The sequence below is a fragment of the Diadema setosum genome, chromosome 18, assembly GCF_964275005.1.
Source record: "Diadema setosum chromosome 18, eeDiaSeto1, whole genome shotgun sequence".
In the NCBI taxonomy this organism is placed as follows: domain Eukaryota; kingdom Metazoa; phylum Echinodermata; class Echinoidea; order Diadematoida; family Diadematidae; genus Diadema; species Diadema setosum.
The window spans coordinates 10,186,204-10,213,028 of NC_092702.1; the positions used below are offsets into that span (position 1 = coordinate 10,186,204).

Sequence of the window (26,825 nt, forward strand, 5' to 3'; positions counted from 1 at the left end):
GAAGAGCAGTGTTCAGAGTCGAGAGGAGTCACAACGGCCGCTCTGCGGGACTGGCAGGTAAGCAAATGAAGACACAAGTGGGTAATCACCATGCCTCGTGTATTTCGTCAATACGAGACCAGCTGCAGTACCCTTTTCTGCGTATATTATTAGGCGGTGTGCATCGCTATCTCATGATTCTGCTTCTCGGATAGTTATTTCTTTGAATGAGGGTCGGGTAAGCCTACACGTGATGCACTTATCTGCAACCTTTTTGGCAAAAAAAGGGGGGAAAAGAGGGATGGAAAAGTGGCAGCGAAGTATATTGATGGTACAAGTACTTTATAGCCTACACAACGGCCGCGAAACGGGGGAGCGGTTGGTATGGAGGGATGCATACTTTGGGCTCTTTAAAAAAATGATTAAAAGATTAGAATTAAAAAAAAAAAAAAAAAACCTGTCCGTGGGTTCCACCAGGCTGGACCTTCTCCTCCTCCCCCCCCCCCCACCATTCACACACTTTTGGCTCTTTAAGAAAGAAAGAAAGAAAGAAATGAAAACAAAAATGGGGGAAATCGAATACACACGAACACTACTACCAAAAAGAAAAGAAAAGAAAAAAAAAAAGAAATTCACGGCCCGTGCTTTTACTGCATCAGTCCGGGGCATACCTGTAGGTTTGCACTTCTGCCCGCATGCATGTATATAGGCCTATAACGTGGCTATAACAGTAACACCTCACTACGTCCATTCCAACTCACAGATAGCCTACAGACTGATAAGAGCATGTCGATATCAAGAGAATGATATCCTTTAGTTACCATTGAACTAAATAACGGAACTCGGTGGCAACCACATGCACCACCCACCACTCTTGCCCCCCCCCCCCTCCAAACGCACACATACACACGCCCACACACGCACACACGACTTTTAAAACAACCTTAGAGGCCTCTAACATGGCCTGAGCAAAGAGGTCATAGCAAGCTGAGCAAAGCTCGGGGCAAAGCTTTAGATAATGCATGGTTTTGAGGGCAAACTTTCTGCTGGAACGTCATTGTGTAGTATATAGGCCTACTAGGAGTAATTCACTTTCAAGTCTCATCGAAAACACACCTGAGATTAGCTCCATTAGCCTCTCCTGCCAATAACAGATCAACGGAACTGGGAAAACGCATATTCATTTCCACCGAACAATTCTGTGAATTTCACACGAGCTCACACCACTGTACATTGAGGGAGCTGTTCTACACTGGCAATAGTCGATGTTGCAGCTGTGTGAAGGGGAAAACATGGCCTATCCTTCAATGCCCTATACCTCTTACATTTTCTGCATGTCCCAAGGGAGTAAATATTTTCACCAAAATGTACAGGCCATTTTTTAAACCCTTGAATACAAATTTCATGCGGAGTATGATAGGAGTGTCTAATTTCCCATGCATCTTGTTACAAAGCGACAAAATAATCTATGATAATATAAAGATGGTAACTGCAGTGTTTACCTTTGGGAGCAGTGATTTAAAAAATTGTTCAAGATATCACTTTTGATGCCTATGTGTAGGTCAATGTATCACAAATCATCCTACCATATAAAAAATTTGCAATAAAGCCTAAGCTATGAGGAGATATCACCATTTTTCTCATTAAACCGTAACTTTAGACTATCTAACTTTATAACTATTGTTCACATTTTGTATATTCAACGATACTTAACATCGATTATACTGGTTCAAATGTTTACATTGGTTGTTTCTATCCCTAACTCACATTTTAGAACTGTTTTGAAGCAGTAATGCTGGGTTTTTGTATCATAAATGCAAATGGCCCTCCGCTATGCCTTTTTTTATGGAGCTTGACCTGTACCAAGATAAACAGAAACTTAAAAACCAAACACATCATGCTATCATACAATGTCTATGGGGAGGAAAATCATCATGACCAAGCCATTGCATTTATTTTTTTCAACCTTTTCAAACTACTCCTGGCTAATATTGGTCCTTTCCACAGTAAACGGAGAAGGAAAGGAGTATAATAAGCCGTTTACTTCCTTAGTATTTGATACACATTTTGAGTGAGCGTGAATATCCAGAGGTTTCTTGAATATGCAATCAATCTTTGAATCAGGATAAGTTTGCATTGATTTCGCCAAGCGATAACGCAATTCACATTGTCTACACTTTCAAGGTATTATAATTCAGGACATTATTTTGTTGTTGTCTAAAGATTTATGCTGCGATCCAATTAATATCAACACCAGAACTTGTTTCTGAATCCGTTCAGAGTGTGCATAATAATGTTGTAGCCGCAAGTGAATCTTAACTGGGTTCGAACTTTTTACAATGATTTTGATGCAGAGCAAACTTATACGTGATGAGGTAATCAACTTGTCCTGTTCGAAGTCGAAATGATACCAAAGTTATAATACCAGCATGTATTTAGTAATGTCCACTGGAAAAGTGACCCAAAATTCTTGACGGGCGGACCAGGCTATTTATTTATTTATGGTGTAATGTAGACCCTACGTTACAGAAGATCCCAGAAATTTGACTAGCTACTTTCAGAATTCTGAAGTTATTATCAGACACAACAGAGAATGACTCCATCAAGTGCAGGGACAAACAGTAAACAGGCCTTCGTATAATGGTCGTTGATAATTCCAAGACATACTGGTGGCATCCTAGCATATCCAGATAGCAGACGGCGACAAACCTCGGCGTTCGAGGTCTTCAGAAACTCTCCTATTTGTATCTCGTATACTCGCTTGAGAATTCGGCCCATGATAATACGTGTGGAGTATCAAAAGACTATATACAGCTAGAATGATTGATTTATTCTTCCAGAAGATTCTAATGATTAACACTTTTGACCGGTAGGCTTATCTTAATTGGCAAAATGCCAGCTTACGTGCATGCATGCTCGCACGCACACACACACACACACACACACACACACACACAGACAAACAGACAGACACGACCTCCAGTGCACATTCACACAGTGCACATTCAAAGCGTATACAGTGTAAGATGTCAATATGCGTAGCACGATATAAGGAAAAATGAATATAAAGAGAATTTCAAAATATATATATATATATATATATATATCATATATATATTTTTTTTATTTATTTATTTATTTTTTTTTTTATTATAGAAAAGTGCACATTTCCTCGACTTGTCACTGACATAAGATTATGCTAAGGGTAGTATTATTCCCCCTGCCTTCTGAAAGAGGAAAGTCGAGTGCTGTTTTATTATGTGAGAAAAGTGACAAGATATTTTCTTTATCATTCCTTTATATCGTTCTGTACACGTGACATCACAAGCTGTAGTAGTCTTCTCTTCCAACAGTGACTGAGCAGAAACTTCAAAAATTATAACTTTTGAACAGATTGTCCCGTTTTCCTCGAACTCTCCTGCTCACTGATGTGTTCTACTAATATTGCTGCATTCACTCAATCCACATGTCTATAAAGGTGGACTTGTCCTTCAACGAGAAAGTCCTCACCTATTAGATTGAAAACTTCAATCCAATGTTTGGATTGGTCCCTGACTACAATCTATTTCAATCTAAGGAATTCAGAGTGCACGTTGTCAACTATAAATAGTGCATATCTTGACAATTATTATGCATGATAACTATATAGGAAGATATAGTTATGTCAAAGAGGCCCAAGAAATTTGATTAACTCAATTTTGATTGATCTTTCTTATTCCCTTTGGAACCCATGCCGCCTGACTCAGAAATATATGCCCACGAAATGTTCCAAACTATAGATCCGCCCCATATTACTGGAAGACAGTGGATTCACGTCTCATGGAATAATGACACGTCACTCTTTAAACAAGAATAGATCTGTATGTGCTGTTTACATTGTAATTGAATTTGGCAACCCTAAAACTTAGATGAGAGACTAGATGAGGGACACTATTGGGCAAAGATTGAAATTAGAATCAAATTTACTCGATTTAGCATGTCCAGACACCAACTGCAAATCTGACATTATTAACAAAGATGTTTATGCTCGGAGATTGATCAATTTTTAATCAGGACAATAAGTGGAAAATCATACTACAAGTATGTTGAGCCGCGCGCCAGTTTCCAAACATTTTCTAGTCATGCACCTCCAATTCTCACTTTTGCTGTTATTTCTGGACGGCATTGACTTTTGTTTCATATGTTTATCATCAGGGGAAATTTCATTTCATGTAGTGAATAAACAAGCAAAATATAGGGCGCCTAGGCCTAGTCGCATCTTCAGTGAGTCTTCAGATTGCTAAAAGAAAGATGGCGGCTTGAAACACCGAACATCAAAGTCACAAGTGCACCTGACGGTAGAATTCTATTGATTGACTTGATTTGATCCGATTTGATATGATTTGATTTGATTTGATTTTTTGGTTCCTGCATTATCATTGCAGGCCCCTACATGCAAATACAGTACATTACGCGTACACATTTGGTTGGTGCCATACATAAACATTAGTTGTTAACAAGTTTTTTTTTTTTTTTTTTTTTTTTGCATTGCCTTTTCAACGTTACAGCAAAACATGATATTATTATCTGCGATACAATGAATACCGGCAATACAGAAGGGCTACAGCTTAATAGCTTGATTTGCATGCAGCCCTCGTACATGATTAGGAAAAATAAATAGGAGGGAGGAATGACTTGCGTAGTAGAGATAGGATAGAACATAGAAGGACTCGGGAGAAAGGAGAAGTCTGTCTGCTTTCACTAGGGCCTACGGTTTACACAAAGTTAGATCACCTGGATCACTGATCAGTAAGGTATGACAAAATATTTTCTCACTGAGGTACGCGGGTGGACAGGTAATGTTACAGGTCATGGTCGGTCATATGATTACATAATAGATTAAGAACGGCGATATTTCCACACAGGAATTGCATGTATAATACACTTAGGGCCTACAATGACATACTCAGTAATGAGATCACTGCATGATATCCACTCTCTTAAAACATCCGGGTCAGAACTGACCCGGAAAGGGTCCGTTGGGGGGTCACACCCCTTTCCGGGTCAGAAATAAGGAATAGGGTTAGATATGACCCCATTCAGAGTCATGAATTGGGTCAGGGTGACCCACTGATCTCCCCTCTAACCAGTGGGGTGACCCCATTCCTGGTCTTCATGACCAAATTCCAAGTCATTTTTGACCCGGAACGGGATGTGACCCCAACAGACCAGGTCAGTTCCCGGTCCGGGTCAGTTCTCACCCAGATTTTTTTTTTTTTTTTTTTTTTTTTTAAGAGTGCAGAAAGCAATGTTGTTTTTACCGCGACTCGAATTCGGATCTTTTCATTCAAAGAAAACAGCTGTGAACCTCCATCATGTCCACGAGGCTGTATACATAGGCCTACGCTGCGCGTTTTACCTTCAGGGTGGATAGTTTGCGCAATCTGTTGATAGTGCTCATTACATTCAAGATCTGAAACTATTACACGTACACATACGTCTTGAAGGTAGACTAATCGCGCATTTTTTTTTCGGCGACCATACAGCTGCTGCAACTACGGGACTGTTTACAGTGGCAACCGCCAATATTGTGCCTCAACACACCTGTAATTCTCAAAGAAAATGTTTACTGATGAAACGTTAGATGGAGTTGAATTCAAATCCTCATGGAAGAAAGAAAGGTAGGTTTTGACATATCAAGGATTATTGTTATTTAGCCTAGACATGCAGCACCCACTGGAACACGATGCGTAGGCATATAACAAATACTTTGGCGATACACACAAATTTCATTGGTAGAGTGTACAGTATGTACTTCGTAGCGGTCGTGAATGGGAACGCTGGAGTGCCTTGTAGTATACATGAAGGTTTATACTGTACACAGCCCTGTCGCTGTACACAAGTGGCGCGACAGGCACGGCGTCTTGTCGGGCTACTAACAAGGGTTAGTAAATAGTTGGGTGTCCAACACATCGACACCCTAATGTTTTTCTAGCAATAGATACTTAAAACATCTCACAATTTGCCTGAAATTTTACTCACATGTACACGTAACTATACACAGCCCAGTCGCTGTACATACTGTACGTAGCGTGAATTTTTCTAGATTCTAGACCTTCTACTGTGAACTGAATTCACAAGCCCGCATTAAAAATGCGATTTGCGGTACACGCTCCAAAATAACAGTAATTAACACTTCGAACGAATGTGTGGGCTGTTATTTTGGCGCACTGCTGATTGTACCATAATTTTGAAACCAACACCCCCGCCCCCTTCTATTGACAATATGTGTGAAATGCATGTAAATTAATGGCTAATTTGCTTTTCCAATGTGCATTTACAATCTACAGTATCATTGTTTTGCTGTTGATCTTCACACACCGTCTAGTTGTAGGTAGGCCTACCGGGTGCTAGTCAGTAGTAGTATAGAATCTAGAGTAAAAGGACCTACTACTACTAGGCTAGTAGAGTCTAACTGTTAGACCTAGGAAAACAGAATTCTAACATGTTACTTGTTGGTAATGTTAGACCTACAGTTTGTACGTTCAGTCAGCTCAGAGAGCAATTGACTCTTAGAACAGTCTCCCTTCATCACTGCACTTCATCACATCATCACATCACATCTGATAGTAATACGGAAGCAGAGGACTGGTCCTGTAGTATTCCGGTCTCAACATCGTCATAATAATAATTATCTTCAACTTGTTGCTTTATGTGCTTTGAGGAGCAGAGCCCCAGAGGTTTTGAATTTTTCCCTGCTCCAATATCTATCCAATAAATCTTTGAAATTATTAATCGAGGAAGCTTCAACAACACTAGGGGGCAATCTGTTCCAGTCGGCAACTACTCTCTGGCTGAAAAATGTACTTCGCAGTCCTAATCTTGAGCGTTTGGTGAAGAATTTGAATTTATGACCTCTTGTTGATGAGTGAATGGCTGGTTCGAAGAACATGTCACCAGAAATCCCCAACTTTCCATTTCCCAAGAGCAACTTATAAACAGTAATCATATCACCTCTTCGTCTCCTGTAGTATAATGAGTGCAGGTTGAGTTTTAGGCGTTGTTCATATGACAAACATTTGAGTTCAGGAATCATACGAGTGGCTCTTCTCTTCAGTACTTCAGTAATCTTGGCTCCTCCTCTCAACACTTTTACACTAACAGTAAGTCTAGGTTTGACAAGCACTGGTCCTCCCTACACCAATCTCTCCCCTCGGGAATTTTAGTCCATTCTCCCATCGCACATGTACATACATGATGACATAAATGGTATCCCGGGGTACCAAATAAAAATCAGCCATTTTGTTGAACTATCTATTTTTTTAAAACAAGGTTGTACCCTGGGTGCCAAAAAGAGGAAATTATTTTGGTGCTGGAGCTAGCGCGCGCTAGCCACTGCACTGCACTGCACTAAAGCACACGCTAGTGCCTGGTATCGCAGCTTCCATGCACGCTTAGTATAACATGCAGTGGCATGGGAATGCTATGTACACGCACACACAGTGCATGCATTTTTCTCTGGCTGTCCTCGAGTGGACTTGAGGTGGCGCTACACAACACGGTTACCCGGGGTACTACGGTACCCTGGGGTAATGCGTGATGCATCACATGTAGGATCATGCACTACATTTACATGAATGAAGAAACAACCGTATTCAAGTCTTGACTTCACGACCTAGACCACCTTCTACTTCTTCTGTACTGACTGTATACTGTCTGCATTGTATTACGAAACTTGCAGGAAAGGTTGAGAATTACACAAGGAACAGATGATTAAATTTTGGTAGTGATCCGGAAATTTTTAAGGATTTTATGAAGGATTTTCAATATTTTGGCAGGTAGAATCAATGTAACTTGGGAGTTCAAGCTGCGCTTTCTTGAGGTTTTCATACGCGCACTAACGTATGTGCTCTAGTTTCTGCTAGGGTGAGGCAAGTGTATATGACATAGCAAAGGCTTCTACATGTATTGGGAAGTCAGGCGATTTTTCAGCATGCACTATACATACGAGTGGAAATCACTGATCTTTATTGAAGAGCAAGATCATCGGAAAGTAGCTGCTTGGTGGAGGTCTGTGCTCTCAGAGTGCTTGTCTAGTTTGTATTGTAGATTAGATACACACATCAAATTCAATGTCTGTCAAAATACATAATTAAAATTGTAAGCTCTATTGATATTCTAACATTTCATTGATTTTTCAATGCATCGGCTGCATATATACTGTATGTACTTCCACATTTAATTCATGGTAATAGGACTAATTCCCCATGAATAAACAAGAAAAGGGGCCCATAGTAGGACATGCATTTAATAGTGCAATGGTATTTGGCATTAAAAATAACAATTAAAAAAGGACATTAATGTTGATATAATCTAAACAATATATTACTTGGTAAAAATGAAAAAGAAATGAAGCACGATTTCATTACTCTTCATATTACCAAAGATGTTTCACTACTGCAAAAAAGTTCATTCGAAAGCATCATAGTTCATCATAATGTACATTGGGCATCAAAACATTTCGTGTCAGTCTTCAAGATGATTAAACCTCTTGAAAGCCATTCAAGTGTAGCCCGATAATAAAAAAAGTGTAGGACATATTAAATGTAATTACGATATGAAAATTCAGCTGTCAGAAAAATTGCTGCACATGTAAACAAGCTCAAGGTAAAAAAAACAAATAATGTGATCCACACATCAATGTAGAAATATCTGTTGAAATGCATATTTTTGTACTTAAGGCTATATATCAATGCTAATATCCATTGATTTAAAACAGTGCATCGGCAACATGTGCATACAGTGTACATGCACTTTCACATTAATTAAATTCACTTCAAAAATTAGAAATTTTGTAGTTCTGATTGTCCCTAACAATAGTATTAAAGGTACAGGCCCTGTTCTGGTGAGGAGTGTTCAGTTGTGCAAAACATGCGGAAGAGAAGGTGTTTTGGGTATATAATGAAAGCTAGATATGTAAATCAACATGTGTCAAAATATCTTGGAATTCGGAGTCCTCTCAAATGTTTTAAAAAGCGAAAAACAAAACATTTTTCTGGAAAAAAGATCCTTCGATTCGATGGTGATACGTATTTGAGTTGCGGAATACTGCTTGTTGACTGTGAACATCAAGCCAACCTACAGCGAAATCAAGCCAACATGCCCAGTGAGCTGCGGAACTGGTTCCATAGCTAGCTACTAGTATACTGTAGTATACGCAGCTAGCTAGCTCTACTGCTGGCTGTGCCTAGCTGGGCGCGGCGAGCGCTGGCCGCACTTCACTTGCCATAACTCGCCTCACAGTGCAGTGCTAAGCTCAAGCTGTACGATCTTTAATGAAGGCGAAATTTCTTTTTGTACACAACCGAAGAAAACTATTTACCTTGCGTGAGCTTTCGCCTACTGTCTGTAGGCTTCATCAGACTGACGTTGACTCGCCGTAGATGGGGTGTAGGCAGTCTTACAGTCCGAGAGAATGGGAATGTACGCTGAAGATAATTTGTATTGCCCCTCGTCACGATTCATCATGTGTTCCCGCCCCCGTTGTATGTGGATCGCCTCTCTTATCCAACGTGTGAATTTGTTGCTGTCTTTGGTCACGATCTTGCTCTGTTTCAAGTCAATGATGTGGTTTTCCTGTGCCACGTGATCACTTATGGCTGACTTTTTAGGAGTGAGATCTGCCTCTTTCTTTTTGGCCCTTGTGAAATATGTCTTCCCCAATGACTCTGCTTCTTTTTGGTGTTCTGACTTCTTGACTCCGAATTTTCTGCCCGTCTCCCCTATAGATGTAGACCTTGTCACAATTCTTACAAGGTATTTTGTACACTACTCCTGTCGAGTCCTCAGGTGATCTTTTGTCCTTGGGGTGAACCAACAGTCCTCTTAGTTTTACGATAAGACGAAGAGGCCTATTTTTGGTGATGGCGCCCTCGCTTGATCCGTCTTTATACATGAAAAGGTAAATTCAATAGGGTCTTCTTGTGAGCGCTCTACAGGCTGCAGTTCTTCAATCATCTTCAAATTTGGCATGAAGGTGTATTATGATAAGACAAAGATGCCTATGGTTTTTGGTGATGGCGCCCTCGCTTGTTCCGTTTTTATACATGAAAAGGTTATTTATCCAATAGGGTCTGCTTGTGAGCACTCTACTGGCTGCAGTTCTTCGATCATTTTTTCGATCATTTTCAAACTTGGCATGAAGGTGTATTATGGTAAGACGAAGAGGCCTATTGTTTGTGGTGATGGCGCCCTCGCTTGTTCCGTCTTTATACATGAAAAGGTAAATCCAATAGGGTCTGCTTGTGAGCGCTCTACTGGCTGCAGTTCTTCGATCATTTTCAAATTTGGCATGAAGGTGTATTATGGTAAGATGAAGAGGCCTATTGTTTTTGGTGATGGCGCCCTCGCTTGTTCCGTCTTTATACATGAAAAGGTAAAATCAGTAGGGTCTACTTGTGAGCGCTCTACTGGCTGCAGTTCTTCGATCATCTTCAAACTTGGCATGAAGGTGTATTACGATAAGACGAAGAGGCCTATTTTTGGTGATGGCGCCCTCGCTTGTTCCGTCTCTATACATGAAAAGGTAAATTCAATAGGGTCTGCTTGTGAGCGCTCTACTGGCTGCAGTTCTTCAATCTTCAAATTTGGCATGAAGGTGTATTATGATAAGACAAAGATGCCTATGGTTTTTGGTGATGGCGCCCTCACTTGTTCCGTCTTTATACATGAAAGGTAAATCCAATAGGGTCTGCTTCTTGATGCTGTGGGTTCGGGGGATACATGTGCTCGGCTGCGTGACCCGCCGAGCACGAAATTTCTAGTTATTTGAGGAATTGTGGGCCATGGGGTCATAGGGCAAGGGCAAGGGTCAAAGATCAAGTAAAAATGATAAAATTCCTAAATACAATTGCTCTTTTTAACAATTCAGCCTTCATCAAAATGAATTCAGTTCAAGAGGTAATCACTCTACACATTTGTGACAGGCATTTGGTCATTTTTTGTTTATTTATTTATTTATTTTGTCCAATTACCAATATACATGTAAAACTGTCGCACATTCTCAAGTATTGCTCTGGACCTTCTGGGAGAACCATGCAGTACCAGCTGCCATAACAACATTTCTAGTTTGTTCTCAATCCTTGCAAAAATGAGAGTCACATGGAAGGAAATGTTGTCCCCAAATGGGAAGATGGTATTCAAGGCTTATAAATTGGCCAGTTTTCACCAACGTGGAAAAGAACTGCACCATGGTGCAATTGTGGTTTGTCCCCACAACCATCTTCAAAAAATTTCAGCTTTGTCACAGTCGGGGACAGCTCTTTTTCAATGAAATATTACAAACAAAAAATTACTTCATTGGTTCCCCTTTTGCTTGTTAGTTCTGGATTACATGAACATGGTATTTTTGCACTGAAAATGCAGAAATTGTAGAGCCACAGTTTCCTCAAGTAAAAAACCTCGCCATAGGGGACATGGGGAAAGGCAGTGTTTTGTTGGTAGTCTAGATGGTACAAGGTAGTGTTTTGTTGGTAGTCTAGATGGTACATGCACTTAAACTGCACATTACTTGAATATGAGACCGTTCTGAAGCAAATAATTTTCACACAACAATAGATACATAATGTACTCTTAAATGAATGCTACAAGAATTGGAACAATCATCCCCCAGCATTCCCACTGATTCCCACTGATCAGTTACTAGCCATCCCCTTTAATGTAATCTCCTGAATACCTGTTCATCTATTTAATAAGTTGGATATTTTAGCCATCAATTTTTGATGCCAGTTTCTAGATTCATTATATGCAATGAGGATGATGATAGTGACTTACTTAATCATTAATTATGAGCTTATTGATGTGTACGTGTGACTTCAGTTGTAGACTGTAAATGCTGCAATTTTTTTTTATATTGGAATGCAATTGTCTAATACTACTAAATTAAACAATAATGCAACATGGTGATCATAACTAGATGTATTTATGAGTTATAATTAATCTCTCGCAGCGTCCTATCACAAAAGCATACATAATATAGTTTTCCTGATAATGTAAAGTCAAGAAAATTATTGATCTTACATCACAGTAGTGAGCTGGGGAAAAAGGCAGAGAGTAGAGGAAAGTAAGTAGACTGTGGGATAGGCAGAAGGATACGAGTCAAGAGTTCAGGTGAGGAAATACAAGGAGAGTACTGCTGAGACTGAAATTAAAAGATTGGTTGATAACTACTGAATGCAAGCTGGTTGCATTTACAGCCCCTCTTTCCCAATAAATGCATCCTTACATTTATCTTTCAGTTGTGAATAAACTATGTAAACATTTCTTGAACCACCAAATTTTTTAGTTCAACACTGAAGAAAATGTTTGCAACAATTCATAAGCCAACACTAGCTATATTTAGCAAGAAAAAAGAAGAAGAATAAATAAAATGCAGAATTCGACATCCCTGTGTTAATACAGGCATCTAAAAGTTTTTGCAAATGCTTCCTGAATTTATTATGAATGTGAAATGAGGTAACACTTTGTCCTTTGCTCCCAGTCAGTTCTCATACCTGATATGTATACTAATCCATAATTATTGTCATGCCCTCTAACCAACATTAATATGTGACAGAATGAATATGTACATATTAAAATTACTCTACTACACATATATCCACAATCCCTGGCTCATACACCTGAAGAAAAGGTGAAAAGGAAGAACTCAAAAACAATATTTTAAACTTCAAATGATTGCGTATTTAATGAAATAAAGACTTTAAAAACTATCTAAATCACATGTATGGAAAACGAAACTATGAAAATTATAAACTCATGAAATCTAAGATATATATAAAGAGTGAAAACCAACACAGCACCGTTGTGTGCACAAACTTGTGCGTGACAAGATGACATCTGTAAATATGTAATAAGTAAAGAATGAAATAGATAATTTATATATTTCCTAACAGCTTGCCAAGATACAACAGTAATCTTATGATGTAAATTTTGGATGAATTAACAGAAAGTAAAGCATAAAACAAGAACAGAAAGTTATCTAAATTAGTAATAATAATTATATGATACAAGCTCATACATTGATAAATAAGAATACATAGATATGTCATAATATTCCTCTTACAATACAGAATATGCATCAATATATTTACCTCCTATATGAGCAAATTAAACCGTCCACGTCGCCTCGCCAGCAGATCTGTTATCATTTAGATGATATGCGTCACCAACACAATAAAAGAAGTTAAGTGCGACTATAAAACTCATGTAGACTGACCAAACAATCCTCAAATAATACAAATATATTCAAATGTTTACAAATTACAACCAGCTCTCATAATATTTTCGTAATTAACTCATAAATCATAAACAGATACTGCGGTACGGAGCATATGACGTACTGGATATCGCTAACATTAATAAGAAGATATTCTGAATGTGTACTACAGTAATAAGTGATATTTTTCACCAACCAAAGATCTGTTGTAGAGGTCTGTTGATAATAAGACAATCCCGTTAATTTGCAATGTAAATATTGTCAAAGCAAACAAACAAATAAGATATTTGTGAAATACGTATTTAATGATTATAATCAGCAAAACAGCTGTTTATGCGCTTACCTATAAAAGAGACCGTTCGTCATGTTGTAAAACAAAATCCGTTGTAAAACAAAATCCGTTATGACGAGCGGGAGTGCTTTAAATTGAGCTTCCAGAGTCTTTACAAGTCAATACATCAATAAAATGAATTATAAGCAAACAATAATAATATCGCGCTATGATGCCAATAAGGCACGCGATTACCATGCTGCTAGTAAACAACTCGTGCCTTTGGCCAGGCAGCCATGGTAACCGCGGGGGCATGTGCCGTGTGCTCATTGAATGGTGCTGATGGAGATATTTCATTTTATCCTTTATTTTCATTCTATAACAAAATTTCAATATAATGAAAGAAAGCTGCTGGTCCAGAGTTGAAACTACGTAATTGGCAGCAGAGACAAAGTACATGTAGATGGGTGTGTGTGTGTGTGTGTGTGTGTGTTTGTGTATGTATGTGTGTGTGTGTTTGTTTGTCCATGTAACTAAGTGTGCTCACATGCAGGTGACAGGTGTACAGGATAAAAATGCATCAGGACTCCTCATTCCATAGCCTGTAAGAGATACACATCCAGCAGTTCTCAAGATAATGTGTGTTTCCACAAAGTAGCATCATACCTCATCATTCAACTTTGCTCTTTGCATTTTCCAGGTCTCTCACGTCCAGTGGAACTCAGACCTCAGAGGTACAGGTCCATGACGTTGCAGCGCAGGCTGTGAAGAGGGCACATGTAGAGGTATAATCACATCTATACCTTGTAGCTGATGATTACTAGCTTTTCATTCTGACTTTTGTGAAGATATATCAATGATCGATTTCTTTTACGAATTTTGATGAAAACATTTATTCTATATTGATCTCAATCCCCCCATCCCTGGAGAAAAAAAATCAAAGTATCTTGTTAACACACACAAAATTGCACACATAATGGTGTACGATTTAGAATAAGGACAATAAACTTCAATACCACATTCACTCAACCGGTGAAATACAGAATTTTGTATTTCATTTTGCAATCACCTGAAGTAATGTCAAAGGAAAGCTGTGTTAGGCAATAGTCTTTCAGCTATTTTCCTGGATATTCAATTCTGGTTGTCATTCAGTGTTGGTTATCATCCACCAGATAAAACTCTTGATCTGAAATTTTATTGTATTTCATTATGGCTAAATAATAATAATAATAATAACAGAAAGGATTATATCCATGGTAGTGTATGTTTGCATTTGATAGTGTAGAAAAGAGCATTGTTTGTCATAAGGACCTTAGTCCTCACCTGCAACCTCCTGTTAATTCCAATTAGGTCCAGACAATCCCTGAGCAGGAGACAGTCCCCAATCTGGAGCTTCTAGGCTCAAACCCTGAGGTATGACCTATCTACTTTTTTTTATCTGTGTGACTATGTCTGTTGTTTATGTCTAGTGTGGTGAAGATACGGTTCTTGCAAGCTATTTGTGGTATTACATGGTACAGACTGAGCTGACCTGGCAGCAAATCCACCATTACTGTGCAGTGTCCTGTGCAAACATGCTGTTTTGCACATGGGACACCACAGTAATGGCAGATTTCCTGACAGGTTGAGTTGGTCTGTAGTGTTGAAGTAAACACAGGGAGCATAAATTAACCAGCAAGAAGAACCGTATGAAACAAACACTGTATGTGTCACTAAATACATACTTGCCAACTCTACCACATTTGGGGGTAGACTACCACTTTTGAAAGATTTCATTAGCATTCAAGCTAGCGCTGCTTGCATAGGCATCCTGGATTCTTCCACTTTCTCAAATGAAAATGTTGGCAAGTATGCAAATACCAGCTCATGCATTGAATAACATGAAGGCTTTATTGGTGTAAGTACAAGTTGTAGCACTATGAGCATGCATCACATCTGTAAATAGCATTTAACCTTGAACCTTGAATGACTGCTCTCCCAAAAAGCGAAGACGCTGTCCTGGAGAGGGCTGTGCTGTGCATGTGTGCTGTAGCATACGTATAAATTCTTATGGCTCTGGGGTAAAAACTGTAAAGGTGGCACTTGACTCTGGAGTATGGTTGGAGGTACATGTATGACAGGTTGTGGTTCCTTGTGTTATTTTGTGCTATGCTGATTTCTTCTGGCATGGCTATGTTGACAAAACCATAGTGGATCTTGTACAACATCTCGCACTGATGGAGGATGCGACAATCATCCCAGCCGAGAGAAGAGAGCATAGAGGAAGCATTGTCTGTTAGCATTCATGTTACCATGCAATGTGTGAAAATGTCAGAGCTGCCAACTCTCCCGGATTTGCCGGGAGACTCCCGGAGAATCAACCCATCTCCCAATCTCCTGACAAATGCTCAAAATCTCCCAGATTCTTACATTTTTGAAGGTTATATTAAACAATATATTTTTTCTTTTTTATTGAAAGCAATTGCCAATTTGGTGAGGAAATCGATATACTGATCACTCTTCTAATGCATATTGCGAGCACAAGTACCGACTGCGTATTGACTGTCGTATTATCCTGTTCATATATACGATCCTCAAATTGGTTTGCATGATCAGAAGTAATCGCTAACTTCAGTGTATGGCTTGGAAGAACAGGGATTTCCTCCCATAGAAAAGCACATGAGTTGCAGACCACTTGTGAGCAATCTTCCATAGATTAATAAATGGTTAGCTTGGTCTGAAGTAAGCAGCTTATTCAAGGTGCTTGTACCAACACCACCAAAGATCCAGTTGCAGTGTAGGGTCTTTGCCAACACGTGAAACATAAAGCACGTGCATGTGTTTACGTTTCGTCGATTGCACTATCTAGTGACTGTTGACTTGAAGTTTGATGGGTATAGCTAGACAGGTGGAAGAAGATGTGAGCAAAGCAGAACTTTTATTCACAGGATTTATTCTGGCCCATAATCTTCCCATTGCAACCACAGACCATGCAGGACCCCTCTTCGAGAAGATGTTTCTGGACTCGAAAAGTGCCAGCAAGCGCAAGTACATATAAATAATCAGGTGTAGTTGTACTAGAACCCTAGGCCTAAATTTACTTACTGAGATCTGCATCTAGACCTTCTAATTGTACTATGATGTACAACCTAGGTGAGTTATCCAAGCAAACTTCACAAATTCTGTATCTGAGAAAGCAAGCAAGGTCAGGTCCATTTAATCTAGCGACTGATGGCAGCAACAATGGGGAAGATGCACAACTTTATGCTGTTCTCCAGTTATTTTGTGTTCCCTATTATTGGTACATGTACATGTTGTAACTTAACGCATCCCCCTCATTTTTTTCCCAGTGTATTTTGATTACTAAGAAATGTCAAAATAGTGTGAAAATAGACTGACAGAATGGCTTATCCCATGAGCTTGAAAATCTAAGTCTCTGTGAATCTTCTGTCTGCTGTCTACATTCTACATAGTCCTACGAACACATTTTTATGTGAGATTCTCTGACAAGCAGCAGCTCTGAACTTGTCCAACCCTAGTACCTACCTTTTGTGCCCTTATATATATAGAATATGTTGGTAGATGATACATGCATTTGTTTATCAAATTCATATAGCTGATCAATTGCACTATTTAGAATTGAGATTAGAGACCCATACAATACATTTTCTATGTTTATTGTCTATTTCTGGTGATTTCAAACCTTACCCCATGGAGCTTTAAAGGGGCATTGACCCTTAAATTTAGTATGCTAAACTAGTTCAAATTACCATAAACCCTAGGAGCTTCAGGGGGTGCTGGACCCCACCAGGGGCCCTAAGGCGGGCCCCTAGACCCCACCTGTAAAAAGCGAGCACCTTCAGCGCTCGCATATCGGGGTCGCGCAATCAGAGTAAGATTTTTCATTTCAAAATGTTGGCAGGTATGTAATATGCATTTAATCTATCAGCAAACAGTTTTGATGGTTTAGACAACTGACAGTTACTATCAAATGTTTCTGAATCATGTGTCGTGCTACACAAAACTCCCCGCCGTGGGACAACATTCCGCCGCTCCCTCACAAAATCATACCTCCGCGATATCTACTGGATTTTATCATCCCAATGTTGGCAGCTCTGAAATGTGTTGATGATGATGTAGATAATTTGTGCTGATTAGGATGTGGATAAGCTTGACCAAAATGTGCAGTCAGGAGTGTGTACTGGAATGACTTCAAGCAGGTAGAGGAGTAACAGGAACCTGGCAAGTAGTACCCAGTGAGTTCTGGGGGAAAAAAAACCCAAATCAAATAGAGTGACATAGAATACCTCAGAAATGATGTGGTAGAGAAAGATGTTCAATTATTGCACAGTTCCCATAATCAAGATGACCCACAGGCACTTGTCTTAAGTCTTAAAGTATGTCCCCGGACTTGTCATGAAGTTCCTTCCAGGAGCGAGTGAAGAACTCACTTTACTGCTGAATTCCATTAACTTGGTTACCATGGGAAAAGTCATGCTCATTGAATGAGTTCATTTGCAGTGTGGATAACTCCAATTTGTATACTGAAAACATTGAGCTCTGTTTCCATTGATGAGAATCTGCTGTGTGTGACATTGAAGTATGAAAAATGTTTACTTGTGGTCAAGTATGTTGATCTTTAATGTGACCAAAACAAGGTATTCACTGTATTTATAAGTTAAGTTTACACAGCACAGCAGTACAGTTTAATGCATTATAAGATAACTCATTACATTATTTTGTCTCAGCAGGTTTGAATTTCTGTCACATAGGGTCTGCCGGACATTCTTCAGTGCAAAGTTTAATTAGGAAACATTACAGAATACTCTTATAATTTCTCACCAATTACAGTAACTAAACATGCCCTATATTTCATTTTTTCCCCATAAATCTCACAGGAGACCACCACTATTCATTGATTTAACAATACATGAAAATATCAACTCTGATCCCAATTTTATTGCGAGCACACATACATGTGCATTGGTTTGCAATAATATTATTGCAGAGAATACTGTTCTGTAGAATGTAGTCTTGGCATGCCTACTGTGTGAATGAATGTGCACACTCCCTGATCTCTCCATCCATTGCTGTACTCCATGACTGAGAATTTAGCCACTTGATAAAAATTGCCGGGAAGTCCCGATTTGGGAAAATTGAACTTGCGGAATATATGGCGTATACAGTTCGATGTTTAAATTATTGTACTGAATCAATAACTGCATCAAATAATACTATTCCCCCTGAATTAGGGCTTGGGTGACTTTCTTCATCGTGTTCTTCCTGAAGTGTCCCGGTGTTTAGATGAAAATGCAAGAAGCCATGCTTTTGATGGTAAGTTGTTTATTCTTTTGTTTGTTTGTTTTGCCATAGTAGAAAGAAAGAAATGTTGCATTGGAGCTCTTTCTATCACAGTTATTGTCGATTCTGTAACCCTACCCGAGGTTGATAGCTTCTGATGCTGCAATGTTGAATTCTGTTGAATACATTTCATCTAGATTTTTTTTTTTAAATGTCCATCATCAATGTTCATCCTAATTTGATTGTTCTTCTTGTCCATCCAGACTCTTATATCATGTATTCATCTGCCGAGCTTCTTTTTTGGGGGGAGGTGGGGGTGGGTGTGGGAGGTCTTTTTCACTTCACTTGGTTGTTCCTAGGCTTTGTGTCATGTCTTCATATTTCTATTGCATACCAGGATTGCATCTGCTTACTTATGGGTAATTCCATTAAAAAGGGTCCCACTAGTTAAATGCCCCTTCTATTTGCTTCATATTGTCATTGCTTGAAAATTACATACCCTAAATCAATTTTACTTCTGAATACTCTTATTCAGATAAGTATCTTCCTTTTCAAAGTAAAATATAGAAATTGCTCCTTCAAAGTTCCACATGAATTTTGACAAAAAGTGCAAAATCACAACGTTTTTGGGCAAAATTGTGTGACATTTTACTGTAACACCAGTTAGACAGATTTACAGTTTGTTTGTGGATTAAACTCTATTTTAAGGGGTCAAAAATGATAAAAGACAAGCAAATTTTGAGCACTATAAATATAATTCATGCATCAATTGATACACATTTGCGCTCGTAAATCCCAAGAAAGATGTTTCACGTGTAAGTTTTGGTGTCCCCATAATTGCTTACACGAGAAACCTTAATTTATGAGTGTGGAACCCATATTAAGGACCAGTGTTGAACTGTTTGTTGTTATTTTGGTAGCAATCACATAGTTTAAAAGATTTCAAGAAAAAATTGGGGTAAAATAAATAAATTTGAAAAAAAAGACCAAATTATAATTTTCACACACGTGGCTTTGGTGTCCCCCTAAATATTACGTTGGGGGCATAGTGATAGCTTATTTTTTGTGTCTTATCACAACAATAATTGCTCCTCATTGGCATATTTTACAATGTAGCTGTGGTTTCTTTGTAACAGGTATCAAAAATTGACCACTCTATTAATTTGAAGAAAAAAAAAATGCAAAAATAATATTTGGTGTCCCCCTTACACGAGAAACATTGAAGAATCTTTTTCCTGGCCAAAAATAGGGGTTGTGTCATTTTTTCAATAGTATAGTTAATTTCTTACTTCAAAATAATCACTTCTATTGAAACAAACAAAGAACTAGTTTGAAATATGTGGTAAGATGCCAAAATGGATGGTTCACCATGTAAGAGTGACACCAATGGTGTCCCCTTTACATGGTGAACCCATTTTTCCCCATACACTGCAATTTGGTATACTGACTTTCTTCAATTTCAGTTTAGAATGTTAATTTTCAGTCAGTTTTCAAGGGACTTACGCAATATGCATGTTTTTTAAAGTTATGTTGAACAAAAATCTGATTTTCTGATTTTATTGGCAAAATAGGCATGTCACAAAGTGGGTCCCTATTTTATGGAATTACCCCTATGTGTTATGGTATTTTCAGTTGTTCCTGGAGGTTATTTTATTCATTTATTGTTATTACTCACTGTTATTGTAGGCTTTCTATGATACTTTTGAATCATCTCTTTTGAAGTTTTTCTTTCTCTGTTTATCTTTATTTGTCAAATGTCACAACCAATTAAGGCTATGAGGTGGACTGGCAGGATGATAATAGTGCGGTCAGTTGTCTCCATGTCCTGGAGCACACTGCCCTCAACAGAGAGCTCCAGTGCACAGGACTGTCCTGGAATTGCCATGGGTCCACACTGGCAGTGTCCTTTGGCAGGATGGACCACCAGGACTGGTGCACACACAAGGTGAGAGGGACTTGGTTCTTGCTGCAATGACCTTCACCCAGTGATGTCATTCTTAGTCTTTCTGCATACATTATGTCTCCAGCCTCCACCACTTAAATCGAGAATTTGATTTTGATCCATTTTTCATGCTTTTCTGTATGTCCTGTCATTTTTTATAGCCATCTGGATCTGGATGAGTCCTGCAGAGTCCACAATCTAGATACATGTAATGCTAGTTGTATGTGAACCACATACTGGACATGATAAAGGCCATAAAAGGAGAAGTAATTTACATATATGAGTCTTTAAGCACAATCTGCAAATCTCAATTCAAAGGGTTTATATGACGGGATTGAAGACACTGATCTGATCTGATGTCAAAGTTCAACTACCTTAATTGTGTCTTCTAAGCACCCCTTCTCTTCACCTGCTAAAGGCAGTCTACCTGTCTACAGCAGCTTTTTTCTTCTGTGACTTAACTCACCTTGGGCATGGGGTCAAGAGGGCACTTGTGATAGATTTTCATCAGTTCAAATGGTAAAGGTGGCCATCACGTGGGCCCTTTGTTGGTAACAGTAGGGTGGAAACTATTCAAGTTTCAAAGATCTTCTCTGGATTCAATGTAGTAGGAAAAGTAAATGGATATTGCATTTTATATATATATATATATATGGGCAATTCCACGGTAACTGACGTTACACGTAAGGATTTTCATGAAATTGTTTACCTTGTAGTTTTGTGAATGAAAGCACCTTGGGCTTGCAATTAGCATTGATGAATAAGTTCATGACAATGAAGAAATAGGTGGAAAGTTTTTTCTCTCAAACTGCATTTCTTATCACATAGCAAGTGAAAATGTGTCGGTAACTGACGTTACGGAAAAAGGACATGGGAAATTATGGTGTAGATGTAAATGGAAATATCTCATGTCCCTGACTTTTGGCCTTTATGTGTTTAATGTGGCAATACACCTAGGTTCTTAGGAACAGGTGTGCAAAATAATGTGCAATTTAGTTGTCTCCTTTTACCACCATGCCAATTTCAGTGAAGGCATGATGGTAACTGACGTTACGTAACTGACGTTACGCTTACATTTGCCATAGGGTTTACACATGCAAAATCATGATTGGGAATAGCTATGTGATATTTCATAATTCTGACCATTCAGAATGATTTGGTTGATATGGAGTCATACCTTGGTTCATCAGTCATAAATACACAATGAAATGAAACAGTAGTCCATTTTCTTTGTATTCTATGAAAACTTAAAGGTAAACATGTCAGTAACTGACGTTACACATACTTTACCGTGGGGTTTACAGAGAACTAATTTATTTAACAGGTTATTATACTGCTGCAATGTACCAGTGACAATCCCAGGCAACTACAGCAACAAATTAAAACAAAATCTAAAGACACAAATAATATTGGGTGGGCCCTTAGGGGGCACCCCCCCCCCCCCATGCCATAGCACAGTTGGGCAAAAATAATGTAAATGCACAAGAGGATATTTCTTGACATTTGTCTGAAGATTTAATTTTTATTCAACATTTATGATTACACAGAGCCATTAATAGATTAAGCAGTTCCAAGTATGAATATATTGACATGGCTAAGGGCTTTTTTTGTTTGTTTGTTTGTTTGTTTGTTTTTTAATGAACAGGAAAGTTTTTATCTACATAGAGTGCTCCACCCATAATACCTTGTAGTACTACACAAAACATGGATATTTTTGTGCTTGAAAAAATATCAAAATATCTTCCAGGTCATGGGGAAAAAAAAAACATGTATCAACTCATAAATATGCATAAATATGTATGAAATCTATTGTGATATATTTCTCCTTCTTTTCTTTATTTTACTCCTGATGATCTCCAGCATCAATTGATTTAAATGAAAAGTGTCACACTTTTAATATTTCTCTGTGAGGAAGAAAAATAAATGCTTTTTTGGTCAAAAGAGCATTATTGTTTTATTCCTAGCTTGAAGTAATATACCAGTGAAAAGGAAAAGAAAAACAGTTAAATTACTTCAAGCTAGGAATAAAACAATAATGCTCTTCCTGTTCATAATTATCATGTGTTGTATTACAAAATGTCCCTGCATGAATAGAATAAAGTAATCAACAAATACACACTGTATGAACATTTTTTTTAAACCCTATAGAATCCTCTCTTACTGTGAGCAACATCAGTGTTAAAGGGACTGTACAGTACTGGTTGAGGTAGGGATTCATGTTTTGAACATTCCGAAGTGAGATAATGAAAAGCCTCTCATGAAATATGAAAGAGCATGTAATTTTAAGAAGGATTCAACGTTTATTTGATGAAAATTGGTTTTCAAATGGCTGAGATATCCAAAAAAGTGCTAATAATAAAAGGCGACATGCCCCAACTTTATTAGTAACTCTTTGTTTCACCTTGTTTTTGGATATCTCAGCCATTTCAAAACCGATTTTCATCGAATAAACTTTTGATACCCCTTAGAATCGCATGCTCTTTGACATCTCATAGAATGGTTTCTGAATATCTCACAAAACGTTAAAAGCTAAATCTTCACCTCGACCAGAACTGTACACACCCTTTAAGTTTCAAACAATAATGAGTACATGCCTTATGTACCATAATACAAGATGAGCCATGTTAACTACACCACACATTTAAGTGCAAGAGAAGAAATATCTGTTTGTGCATTTGCCTTGAGGTAGAAACTTGACTAAGCTTCCTGAAAAAAAAAAGAAAAATGCCAGCAAAAGCAAACATTGGTGAAGATTGTTAAACTGTTGGTATACAGCTGTGCAGAAGTTTGTTTGTTTGTTTGTTTGTTTTTTTTGTAGAAAATGTGGTTGACATGCAATCATGTCACTGATTAGGCCTACAAACTTTGGTAGCTTTATCATCCTGTAGGACTGGGAATGTACTAATTTGAGTGCATATATACTGCATGTGGCAAACTAAACTTCCAGATGTTTTAACCTTAAACTTGTGCTGAATCAAAAATCGAAAGCATAAGCTTCCCCCCCCCCCCCCCAAAAAAAAAAAAAAAAAGATAATCATGGTAAATGAATGAATAAATGAATTTAGAAATAAAATAAAATTAAAAAAAAAATATCCATGGACATACCATGGTAATGACATCATTTCCTATGAAAGGGATTGCTGCTCTTTGTTGTAAGTTGACTTCCCAGATGTATTGAAATGGCCAAAAGTCAAAAAATTTGCCTCAGTTATAATTACTGTCATGGTAACTGACGTTACATACTCGTGTATGACATTTCGGTAACTGACGTTACACATTTTGTAGTGTTCATTTTGACTCTCCAGTATGCCAAGTATCCTTATTTCTGGTATTAAAATAAAGGCATATGGGCATACATTAGAAATCCCAAGTTACATCATACAGCTCACTTCCTTTGATGAATAATCTTAAAAATTCCTTGTTTTTGGTAACTGACGTTACATCCATCATTATCAAAGTAATTAACAGTTTTTATCAAATTCTTTAAAGCTACCAGCTTTTTTTTCTATCGTGTGGTAAAAGACTTCTCTTGTAACTGCATACATGTGAAAGATTGTTGTTTAGAGTACTAATAAAGTGGATATACAGAGAGTAAGTTATGCAACAATACACTCTTTTCACCATTGAGTTATAGGCATATTTTGGCAGCCATTTTGAAAATCAAAATGGCCGCTTTTATTGAAAAACATAATGATTCTTAAAACTTCAACTCAAGTACTGTCTGAAAATGTATGGTGTTTGAAACAAATATCATTTTGAATTTTTGGCACCTGTGTCCTAGTTACCGTGGAATTGCCCATATATATATATATATATATATTCTCAGAATTAAAGATACTGCTTGACAGTGCAAGATTGGTTCAAGATTGGGCATTTTAGGGGCTAATACATTTTGGGATAGGGCCCAAGGGGATTCAACTTAGATTTTCATCTTCTCCTGTAAAATGCATTTTAACCAAACTCAGCAGGGATTATTAGTAGTGATAAGATATATATAGCTATTCAAATGTTTCAAAGTGTTTTCATTGTGGCCTGAAAGCTCCAAAGTTTGTAACTCTTTGCATCCTGAAGTCATGTTTGGATATGAAGAGTAACGTCATTTATAACGAAGGCAGTGTTTTATATATATATATATAACAACTTGGAATGGACCCAAAGTTTAAGATTGACTTTATTTGGGAATAGGCATATTCAGATTATCACCAAATTGGCAGAAATTATCCTTAGGAGTAGGGGATACAATGTTGCTCACATGGGGTCAAGTTGCTTCATTGGGGTTCAACAGCAGGGCCAAAATGTCCAAGAATTATGAAACTTATTTAAGATCATATGCAGATGACTGAGTCATATTGCATTTAGATGCTTGTAGAAGTAAAAAGTATGTAAGTTGTTCCTGATAGTGATTCCTGGCAGTGTTGGCCCAATTGTGCACATAATTACGTGAACAAATTTTGCCCAAATTCTAACCTGGTATTTTCATATTATCCTGTAAATTAAATGATCCAAGCTTCGCCAACTTTAATAGCAGGAGCCATATTTCGTGTAGAAGATACAAAGTTTTTCAACTTACTCAGGTTACTCCAGTGGGGACCTTTGGGCAGGGTTGATGAGGACAAAGACAGAGTCCTTGGCTGTCTGAAAGCATTAGGAGCACTGAGGTGTTTCCCACAGATGAGTACTGTATAAGCTGTCATTTTCGCGAGGGTTTAATTTTCGTGAATTTTGTGAATCACACATGGGCCGCGAATTTAACAACACATGAAAATATCACTGTGCACTAAGGTAATAGTGCGCTTATGAAGATCTCTGCATCAATTCGTGAAAACAACATCTCACAAAAATGTCTGTGATCTCCTCATTTGCGAAAATATCTGTATGCGAAAATAACAGCATATATACAGTACAATATCATCCGCCAGGATTGACCAAACAATCCATATGGAGGAGTCTTTATATCTACCAAAAAAGACCTACCTGTATCCAGAGAAGAAGAATTTGAAATAAACTGTGAAATGATATGGGGCCGTCTTCACCTGACAGGGAGCAAGTCTCTATACATTGCATTGTATTGACCTCGTGAAGGAGATGAAGATAACCTGGTTGAACTGGAAAGGTCCTTGTCCTGACTAGATAGGATGCACTTTGTGGTTCTTGGAGGTGACTTTAACCTCCCTGGGTGAATGTGGCAAACCCTGCAAACAGAAGCATGTGGGCACCACACTGTTCATCATCAATTATTATCTATTTTCACTAATTGGCATTTCAGCATATAATACAAGGAGAAAGTCATATTACATGATATAAAGAATGTGGTGATTCTAGATGCATACCACTGGTTGGGGAAATGATAGATGATGATGATCGTCACCTTACCCAACTAGTCGACATGCCAACGTGCCGAGCTAATGTTCTTTACCTGATCCTCATCAACAACCCTACTCTGGTGAACAGTGTGAAAGTCATACCAGGAATCTCGGATCATGACTGCCTGATTGCTGAGCTTGATCTTAGCTCGGCCATGAAAGCAGCAGCAAATCCCAAGATAGGTACCAGTGTACAGCAAAGCGGATGGGTAGGGCTTTGCAGAATACATGCAGACTGTGAGTGGTAACATTTCATCAAGATTATCAGAAGCTTCAGTTCATGATCTGTGGCTTCTCTGCAAGACAGGAATCAGAGAAGGAACTACAAAGTTCATTCCACAGAAGATGTTATGTCCAAAACAGAACCTGCCCTGGATCAATGATAAAATTTGTCGCCTAGTCTAGAAAAGGGACAGGTTGCACAAAAAGATCAGTTTCTTCAAGAAGAAACAGGGACCTGTGCCATTGAAACTTGAAGAGGAACTACAAAAGCTGAAAAAGGACATCCAAGCACAGTCATGCAGAGCCTACTGGAATCATGTAGAATTTCTCTTCACACCCACTGACTCGTTAGATAAGCACACAGGCATGAAAAAAATTCTGGAGCTTTGTGAAAAACAACAGATGAGACAGCAGTGCAATTCCTTCGTTATTGAAAATGGGAAATCAGAGACAAGTTCAAGGGAGAATGCAGAGGTATTGAACAGCCAGTTCAAGAAGGCATTCACTCAGGAGACA

General features: G+C 38.3%; 1 protein-coding gene across 2 annotated transcripts in view; it reads left to right on the forward strand.

Annotated features, from left to right (window-relative positions):
* The first annotated feature begins 5,505 nt into the window (after nt 1-5,505).
* Nucleotides 5,506-26,825, forward strand: part of LOC140241618 (cytoplasmic dynein 2 intermediate chain 2-like) — a 55,709-nt gene continuing 34,389 nt past the window's right edge. The window contains exons 1-5 of one of the 2 annotated variants that reach the window (XM_072321355.1): nt 5,506-5,639; nt 14,203-14,287; nt 14,853-14,915; nt 18,734-18,815; nt 20,555-20,727. In XM_072321355.1, coding sequence (XP_072177456.1) covers nt 5,581-5,639; nt 14,203-14,287; nt 14,853-14,915; nt 18,734-18,815; nt 20,555-20,727 — 462 coding nt within the window. In that variant the 5' untranslated portion in view covers nt 5,506-5,580. The remainder of the gene's footprint in view (nt 5,640-14,202; nt 14,288-14,852; nt 14,916-18,733; nt 18,816-20,554; nt 20,728-26,825) is intronic. The other variant, XM_072321356.1, reaches the window with a different exon arrangement.